The 10615-nt window shown below is 30.2% G+C and overlaps 1 protein-coding gene across 1 annotated transcript in view; it reads left to right on the plus strand.

The window, feature by feature from the left end:
* Window positions 1-651: 651 nt before the first annotated feature.
* The window catches only part of LOC122268427 (synaptogenesis protein syg-2), an 81662-nt gene continuing 71698 nt past the window's right edge, over window positions 652-10615 (plus strand). Inside the window, exons 1-3 of the mRNA XM_071177307.1 lie at window positions 652-781; window positions 2258-2308; window positions 9351-9692. Coding sequence (XP_071033408.1) covers window positions 652-781; window positions 2258-2308; window positions 9351-9692 — 523 coding nt within the window. The remainder of the gene's footprint in view (window positions 782-2257; window positions 2309-9350; window positions 9693-10615) is intronic.

Below are 10615 nucleotides of genomic sequence, written 5' to 3' on the forward strand. Positions count from 1 at the left end.
AAAACATGCGTTGTATGATTGCAATGAATTCATCATTTTATGTAAAATACGCGTCTTGTTAGTATGTGAAGCAGTTTGCATTGGTTGCTGACGATATTTGTGTGTTGTAGTTTCCTTGGTTTCTCCCATCTTTTCATTACTATTCTACAGAAGTTCAGTTTGACTATCATGGCTTCCAAATTTTCTAATATTCCCTGATGAATTTCTTTTTATATTTTGTCCAAGAAAAATAAATATCGTAATGTGAATGGAATCGGCGGAAAAATCGTTACAAAACTTGCAAAGGAATATAAATCAGTTACTTTAAACAAGTAATCTAGCAAAAAAAATTCAAGTCATCCTCTACTTAAGTCAATAAAGGAAATTTTTATTTTAGTTACTTTTTATTAAATAATTAAAATTTTTTCCACCATATAAAGCTAAAATTAATTAAATTTCATTAATGAACTATTATATGAAAAACCCGTATTAGCCTCAAGTGTCACCCACGTAAGTTTAAAAAAATGTATTTGAACTTAGTGTAGTATACTTTTATTCATCTGGAAGAAAGTGACGGGACAACTGTAAAGTTTGGTGGAGGAGGATTGATGGTATGGGCCTGTTTCTCCTGGTATGGGGTTGGCCCACTGGTGAAGGTTGATGGTATGGTGAATGCCGATGGATACTGTGATATTCTCGACAATCAAGTCGTTCCTACCCTGTGAGCAACGTACGATATGGATGATTACTTGTATCAAAACGACAACGCAAGATCCCATGTTGCAAGGAGGACTGTTGATTGGTATGCAAACAACAATGTTAAACGCATGGAGTGGCCGGCGCAGAGCCTTGATCTTAACCCAACTGAACATTTCTGGGACGAATTTGACCGTCGGTTGAGGGCCTGCACCCCACTCCCCAAAAGCAAGCATGAACTATGGAACTTCCTGTTAAACGTTTGGAAGGAAATTCCTCTTTGCCACTATGGCTAGTTTAGTGGAAAGCATGCCCAGAAGGGTTGCAGCTGTGATCGCAGCCAAAGGAGGCCCTACCTCCTATTAATTTTAATAAATATGGGTTTATGTCGTTATAGTGTCATATCCCGTCATTTTCTTCCAAATAGTGTATTAACGATTAAAAACTTGAACAAGATATATAAATATAGATAGAAAGAGTGTGAACCAATGGTAAGAATTGAAAAAACAAAAGGCAACTATAAAAGTATAAATTCTGTGACGAGGACCACACGTGCTACCACGTCATGTTCTTTATTGAATTTATCTGACACAGCGAATATAAAATAATGAAATATTCAAATGTGCGCAATGAGCTATCCTTTTTGTTCAAATAGAGCTATAAGTTAGAAATTACCATTGATGTTATTTTCAAACTGAATTGCTTATACCAAAACTTAAAACAATGACCAACGCTTAACTCATCATAAAATTAAATTTCGGTTTTCGCTCATCCCTATTTAATGAATGAATTAATATAAGAAAAAACTGTATTAACATCATTCACTACAAGTTTCATAAAATGTATTTGAAAGTGAGTGAATGAATAAAGAATATTTTATTAAGGATTGCAAATTTGAACAAGATATAGGAAGAGTGTGAACTAATAGTAGAAATTGAAATGAATAATCGTAATCAATAATAATTGAAGTTACTTAAAGAAAACCTAATTAATTTAGATAAGAATTCAGAAGTGGATGATTTTAATAAAAAAATAAGCAAACGAGATTTTTTAAATTAAAAGCGTTACACCTGTTTTTGAAAAAAAGACATCAATTAAGTAATTATATGGAATTTAAATACCATATAACATAATTTAAGATAACTTATTGATACTGAATGTTAATTTATATTCAGAATATTTCGATTATCCGAAATAGGTCAGCTCCGTCGGATAGTCAGGATCATGAAATTGGAAAAAGAATTCACCATGAAATTGTAAAAAGTTGTTTTCCTATTCTATAGGGATTTCATAGAAAGAAAAAAAAACTAATTCATTTCCTGACCACGAGATGTTTTTTTTTCTACTTAAATATTTAAAAAATCTATAACAGAAGTTCTTAGATTAGTTTTTGACTTTCAGTATTTTCGAATTGAAAGGGTTTTCTTTTCGGTATTTTTAGAAGGGGAGAAAAATATAAATATTTTATATTGTTAAATGAATTTTTCGGTGTGGTCTCGTGTTTTTATTGTTATATTTTTTTGTAGGTTTTAAAAGAAAATTATATATTTAGTTTTATGTTTGTTTTCATGTCTGATTACAGATGCGTCTGATATCAAAACAAAGTCAACTAGTTCTGCAGATGATATTCCTGGTAAGTGAATTTTTTTTCTCAGTAACTCGAAAGATATTTAAAATCATAAATAATGAATACTGTTTCATAATTATCTAAGGCTGATATTTGCTTATATTATTATTTTTGTTTAACTGTTTCCGATAATACTTACTTTTGTGCTTAAGAATGACAGTCTTTTAAATATATCTTCTATGTGCAAGTGAGAAAAAATAAGTACTTCAAAAATAAGAACTAAAAAAGAAAACTAGACATTGAAAGAGAAAAAAAATCAGATAAGTTCTACTTTTAGCAATCACAATCTGTTTTTATACATAATACGTGACTTTCGAAAAAATATCATTCACAAACCTGGCATTGTACATTGCCGTTTCTGAATAAATAAAAAAGTAAATTTAAACAAAAGCGATAAAATTTTTAAAAATCATGCAAAGTTTTTAAAATTTTAATTCACCATGAAATTTCTTATGGATCAGATATTTTCGTCTGGTGATTGAATATTTTTACATTGATTGATAGTATATGTATAAAACAATTTATATTTGTTGTTTTTGAAAACAATTTATTCTGCTTCATTCATGTTTTATTAATTCAATCAAAATACGTAAATATGAACGATATTTTTTTCATAATTCTCAATGTATTAAAAATATTCCATAAGACATTATCGTTTGGTGAACGAACATTTTCACAATGATTGATGGTATTTGTATAAAACAATTTATATTTGTTGTTCTCGATAACGACAATTTATTTTGCTGCATTCATGTTTTATTATTTCAATCAAAATGTACAAACGATATTTTTTTTCATAATTCTCAATGTATTAAAAATACATATTTGATATTTTTTTTTCAATCGAACAGATAGTATTAATCATTTACCATCAAGAAGTATTCTTTTGTGTTTCGATTCTGTAGTTTAAAATGAATAGCAAGAAACTACGAATTGTTTCAACACAAATATTTCGAAAAATGAGCGAAATAAATCTTCTAGGAGTAATTTATCAAATGGTTTTCCACTACGTTGAAAATGCCATTTCCATATGGATCGAAAACTACCATTTGGAAAAGATACTTCAGAAAATATGTTTTAAAAAAATAATATTCAACAAGAAACATCGAAATATTGTAGATGTTCAATAAAAAACAAACTGTTGATATCAAGTTTTTTTTCTCCTTTTATCTTTCTTAAGACTAAAACAAATAATTAATTACCGACTAGAATTAATTGATCGGATATTTTAGAGCTAAGCCTAATTGTAAAATCAATAGAAGAAGCTGGATTTGTAAGATATTTTTAATTTAAAAGTAATTTAGTTCAAGCGTTGAAAAGAATTTGAAAAGTTGAAGATTCGGGTAATTTTAGGTTATTTTGTTGTATGTGAAAGGAAAAACTTGTTAAGGTGTGCAAGTAAGCAAAGAATAAAAAAAAAATTATTATTTTTTTTTGCTGTGCTTGAATTTAACTGATAGGTAAAAACGTATGGAGAAATTAAAATCTATTAATATATGCTCTGCGCGCACAATACTTTAGATTTTTAAACAGCTCTTAAAAATTTCATGCGTAAAAAAATGAACATTTAAAATATTGTGTTCAGTTTAATATATTAAAGGTGTTTCTTCCTGGTTAACATTAAAAATTAAAACTGTATAGAAGTTATCGACACTTGATATTATAAATACATTTGAGGTTACGATAGACTAATTAATAGAGCTTCGTAAAGTTGGCGTAGTTTTGCAAATACTTCTCACAAACAGAAAGAAGCGTCAATGATAAAGATAGAGAGCTGTGATTGGTCAGGGGATAGAGCTTTCGCCTTCCAATGAGGTGAACCGGGTTCGAATTTCTCGATACAAATTCCGCATCCGGCTTTTCGGACCACAGTGGTGACTTAAAATATCCTCAGTGGTAGACGGATTATGGGTAAAGATTCCTTGCCATCAGGCGAACCGTGAGAGGTTTACGTGGTTTTCTTTACAATATAAAGCAAAGTGGGTTAGTTCCATCAAAAAGTCCACCACGGAGGCAAATTTCTAACTATACTAGATCCAGAGGTTCCCTTGTCTTCTGGATCGGGTTCACAATTACAAGGCTAGGAAGTGATAATTGGTAGTCGTAAACCCCAAAAAATTGGGTCACTTGTTCAACGTCGGTTATAAAATAAAACACAAAAGATGGTCGTAGATTTCCTAAAACAGAAATTCAAACATTTAACTATGAAAAGGAAATAAAGAAAATATATAAAATAATAAAATAGAAAAAAAAAATTTTAAATTAAAAACACTAAGAAAAATAAAATTTACAATAAATAAATCTTCCAGTAATTTTCAAATAGTAAAAGTCAAAAAAGGAATCTCCTAAGCTACCCATATTGATTTAATTGCACTAAACTAAAAATACAGATACAAATAAATATGATAAAATTAAATTAAACTTACAAATATAAATAATTATTAGAAACATGCGTTCTGATTGAAATTCTTCTTTTTTTTTATTATTATAGCAGTAAGTAACAAAAACTTCAGAAATGATTCTTCTGTTTCGACACAGAAAATGATTCGTTTGATCATGATCAACTTGTGATAGTCAATATTTTATATCAACGCAATGTTTCTTTTGAATCGGCACTTAGTGCCCATTTGTTTTAAAAATTATAGTTGACTATACATTATTTGGGTTTATGGAAATACGCTTCAAAAGCGTAACTATGAAAAATAAACACACAGTTTCAAATAGTTTTCAAAACGCTGATTCAGTGACACCACTCTTAACCACGAAATTATTCACATTATTTTTTTTGTACTCACCTGGCATAAAAAACTAAGGATAAATAATTATTAAAAACGTGCTTCAAGCTCTCGGTCATATTAAGTTTTTCTTTTAAATGGAGCTGTGAAAAATAGTAATCGTCTGCAATATAAATTGTAACAATGTGTGATGAGATAGTTTATAGAAAATAGTAATCGTCTGCAATATAAATTGTAACAATGTGTGATGAGATAGTTTTCAAGACACTAATTCGGTGACACCACTCTTTACCACGAAAATTATTCAGGTTTAACTCACCTGACATAAAGAACTAAATATAAATAATTATTTAAAACGTGCAACAAGCTCTCGGTGAAATTAAGTTTTTACTTTTTATTTTTTAAATGGAGCTGTAAATAAAATAAGAATCGTCTGCAATTTAAATTCCAACAGTGCTTAATGTGATTCCTATGAAATAACTTTCAAAACACTAATTCGTTGACACCACTATTTACCACGAAATTATTAATGTTATGCTTCTATGTACTCATCTGACAATAAGGTCTAAAGATAAATAATTATTAAAAATGTGCTACAAACTCTCTGTGAAATTAAGTTTTTCTTTTAAATGGAGCTGCAAACTAAAATAGGAATCGTCTGCAATGTAAATTGTAACAATGTGCTATGAGATAGTTTTCAAGACACGAATTCGGTGACACCACTATTAACCACGAAAATTATTCGCACTTATTTTTTAAGTACTAACCTGACATAAGGAGCCAAAATTAAATAATTATTAACAACGTGCTATAAATTCTCGGTGAAACTAAGTTTTTATTAAACGGAGCTGTAAACTAAAATAAAAACAGCCTGGAATTTAATTGTATTACCACGCTGTGTTTACTCTATAAGAAAATTCGTTCTAATGCCAGCAATGAACAACCCCATGCTTCGATTTTTCACTAATCTAAGCTAAATTCCATCGCTCTAAGTTGGATGATTTAGGAGTCTATAAAAGACAGACATTTATTTTTATATGTATAGATCTAGATCTATTGATTTTACAATTTTTTTTCCTTTTATCCAATATTGGAAAACCAATATTTTTAATTGCAATGGGAGTTTAAACTCACCTAAGATAAATGATGTACTTATTAGCAAGTTTTTTTTTCTTCGTTTTATGTTTAACATAAAAATTAATCTATTTCAACCAATGTGCATATTTAACGAGCAAAAGTAAAGATTCTGTGCAAAATTAAGTATATGAAAAATAACATGCTGAAGCTGTTTTATATTCTACAAGAATGTAACATTTCAAAAATCACAGAAATAATTTAAGAGAGTTCTTAGAATTTATGTGAAATTTTGTTAGAATTTATTGTAAATATATAATAGTATAGCTATAGTTTTAAGTTAATCGATAGTTATTTAATTTAATCACAAAGCATATTTTCTATTATCTAACTCTGGAAAGCCAAAAATTATCATTTAAACAATAATTTTTGATAAACGGATATGCAAAAAGAACATTTAAATTACCATGTTTTTTAATAGATTAAATGTAATTTTATCGGAAAATTTACGGATTTGTTATATACATTGAATTAAATGATAATTCTGATTAATAGATAGAAAATTTTTACTTGCTTCTGTTCAGTTAAGAGTTTTTTCATTACTTTCAAAATTATTTTATATTGGTAGAAAATCCTTATTTTTTTTATTAATGCAACAGTTCTGATAAGATTAAAATAGCATATAGTACTCGTATGTATCCTGTAAATAGAACTGTAGTGTATCTACCACTGCAAAAATACAATTCCAATTCACTAGTATATAAGACATACTAACTCGATTCTATGTTGGGGTACCTTTTCGAGGACGAAGGTTGACATTGTCGATAACTACTAGCCCCACATTGGTGACCCGGACGTGATGTGAACACGCCTACCTGGGCAGAAACTCCCACTTCGATTTGAACACTCCTACTTCAATGGATGATCCACATCGAACAGTTGACTTGCTACTTTTGACTCCGACATTATCCTCCTCCTCGCGCTATAGCTACTCAGTATCGATCACACATAACGTCGCCTTGGATACACTCGACTGTTAATGACAACAAAGGAGCGGCCACGATCACGACCTTAATATAGCTCTCACGATCAGCATTTGTGATCTAAATACAGCTCTCTCGGCTTCTCACAAGACGGCAATGAATCAACAAGTGGTATCCCGTTCATTGAATTCTATCACAGATAAAATTCTGGTCGGGGATTACGGTAATGTATCTACCACTACAAAAATACAATTCCAGTTCACTAGTATATTTGGGGTAGATGAAGGTTTCGTAGATGAAGGTTGACATTGTCGATAACTACTAGCTCCACAGAACTATTATTCAAAAGCGTAGATTGATGTAAATAAACATTAATTTTTATTTTTTACTTTCAACGCGTATAAACTGATACGAAAGAAAAATATGTTAAATTACAGTGTCTATTTAAATTGAATATGAATATTTTTGGTTATTAATTCGTTGTTGTCATGCTAGGATTTAAAAGAAAAATTGTGTTTACAACAAATGCAACAAATTTAATTCGAATTAATTATTGTGTTAAATTTCTTGTGGATAAATATAAGTTCTGCTTCCGTTAGTGCATTACAAAATTGCACTATCATTGAACTTAAAATTTGAAACAAAAGAAAGAGCTACATCTTTGCTTATATCAGGATTCAGCAGCCAATCAGATTCGACACCAGCCCAAATCAAAATTCTTGATGGTCCCATCAAAACATTTTGATGGTTTATGTTGGTTTCATTCAGTACTATTCGTGATGGTTCAACATCATTTGTTGGTTACCATCATCCAACATTTTCTATTATGCGTTCATGATTTTTGACATGCCAACAAACTTCCATCATTCCATGATGGAAAATGCTACTTTAATACTATGATGGTTAACCATCAAGAGAAGTTTGATTCTCATGGACCAACAATCCGTCCATGAGGGTTCCAACTATACATTTCCATAATCGTTTAATGGGAAGTCTAGTTGATTCTCAAGAATATACCATAAAAAAAAACTTTTTTTATGTCGGACCATCATAAATCAGTCTGAATTCCTACTTTGGGGTGATGGTTATTTATGTTGATAACCATCAAAAAATATAATGGTTCATGATGAAATTATTGATGATTACCATCATGGTTATGTTGGTCCATCAATGAAAAACCAGCAAAAATTTTGATTTGGGAGTCGATTGCTGGTTCTTACCTAAATACAACCCGAAAATTGATTCAACCTTGATAATAACTAACCCTAATGACTGTAACGTTAATTTGCTTGTCATCGCGTATATACGCTAACATCCGATTTCAACAGAATTCTGGAGTTGCAGGTACTCAATTGCAAAAGGTCCTTTTTTTGGAAATATTACAAAGAATTTGTGAAAATAGAGTCGCAATTTTGTAAAAAAATTTACAAAAGTGAATGTTTTACCTCGATAGTTTGTGAATAGATAAGCATGATATTTAAAATCTAAAATTAATAGGATTCTTTCTGCCAGAGGCCCTGGTATTCAATGTATAAAAATAAAGTCTTGTATTCGTGTGAGAGAGACTTGTTTTTCAATCGATATACAGTTTTTGGACAGATTATTAGACGTACTGTAAGATTCTATGTAAAATCTTAATTATCATGTGATACTATACAGTTTTATTGTTTTTACAAGACTGAAACCGGTTTGCACTTGTTCACGTTCGTGTATCAATGGGTTAAATTATACAATATAGTATATAAATTCAACGAATAGATTAGACTATATATTATATAAATATAGAATATTTATTACATCAGGTGTTATATTACTATATTATAATAATTAGACCAAATTATATTAGGTGCACTGTAGTGTTTTAATAATTGTTTGTTTTACTCGAGTTTATATGCAATACTTTTGTATTTAAACATACATGTAATGGATTTTTATTCAGGAGATTTTTTTATATACTTCCTATTTATATTTATTTTTAACGTATTGCAATATGATGTTAACCAATCGATACACGAAAGTAAACAACTATAAACCGGTTTCAGTCGCTTAAAAACAATGAAGCTGTATAGTTTCACCTGATAAATAAGATTTTACATAGAATCTTATAATTTTTCCGGGTACTGTAAAATAGTAATTAAAATAACATATTATACTACCAAAAGTACAGTATTAAACTATCTAAAGCAAAGTATTTGAGCATCTAAAGTAAAATATCAAATTAACCAAACTTTACTGAATTTTTATTTCCCAATTTAGAATATCCAGAGCTTCAAGCAATCATTGGATCCACGGTGTATTTGCCATGTAATCTCAGCACCCCATCCCACGACGATTCCATTTCTTTGGTTCTGTGGTATAAACGCGAAAATCCAAATCCAATTTACACCCTGGATGCTCGCAGTTCCTTCACAGCTGATTCAGCCAAACACTTCTCGAGCAAGTACTTGGGATCAAGAGCTTACTTTAATGTCACAATTAGAAATCTGGGTCACTTGAGACTGAATCCGGTGACGGAAGAGGATGCGGGAGAATACAGATGTAGAGTGGATTTTAAAAGAGGTCGCACTATGAGTAGATGGATTACGTTAACTATCGTTGGTAAGTAGTCGACAAGCTTATTTTTTTTTTGCAGTTAACTAGAAATAAGGGTTAATGTACTCATGGAGAGATTATCCGAAATGATTTTCCGGATTTATGCCTATTGAAATTTTTTTAAGACATAAATTCAAATCGTTTTAGCTTAAAGCATGAGGAAAGTTATATTCAAGTGATTAAGAGCCAGTGGTGTCTTGTAAAAATCGGCCAAAACAAGTAGGGTTGAACATTTTGGAATTTTTATTTTCGAACTTTCAAGATATGTCCTTTATGTGAAACTAAAAAAGAAGTGTTTTTTATTTTTGCACAAATAAATAAATAAATAAAAAAATTGCGATCAGGCAATCACAGGTTACCCATTGGCAACATGGTTGTTGTCTAATTTTGAACGTTTATTTGAACGTAATTTTGAACGTCCTTTCGTTTTTCCGTTTGTATGTAACGCTTTAGGTATTCTCGTCTACGTTCTTTGGCTTTAGGTTTTTCAGCGTCCGTAAGTTTAGGCCTTGGTATCGTTTTTTTTTCTTGCTTCAACTCCATCGTTTGGGACAGTGTCAATCAGTTTGTGACCCTCTTTATTTTTGAGATATTCACCTGAATTAGCATTGAAAACGATCCAGTTTGAAGTGTAGGTTAGAATTTTTGATTCCAAATTAAAACAACAGGAACAAAAAATATCGTTCAAATAATGAAATTCTCTTTTATTGACAACTCAAGAAGTATTTATGGGATCCCTCTGGTCTCATATCTCAAGAGTAAACTCATTAACTTGATGAATAACAAAATTAAAAGTGAAAAAAAAAAGAATTCTAAAAAAAATTATCAGACAGCAGCGGTCACCATAGCAACGCATGCAATGACGACGCATGCGCACTGTTGACTATTACTCTTGAACACAGTTGAAAAGTGTGATGCTAACTATTAAC

Source organism: Parasteatoda tepidariorum, chromosome 1 (genome assembly GCF_043381705.1).
Source record: "Parasteatoda tepidariorum isolate YZ-2023 chromosome 1, CAS_Ptep_4.0, whole genome shotgun sequence".
Classification (NCBI taxonomy): Eukaryota; Metazoa; Arthropoda; class Arachnida; order Araneae; family Theridiidae; genus Parasteatoda; species Parasteatoda tepidariorum.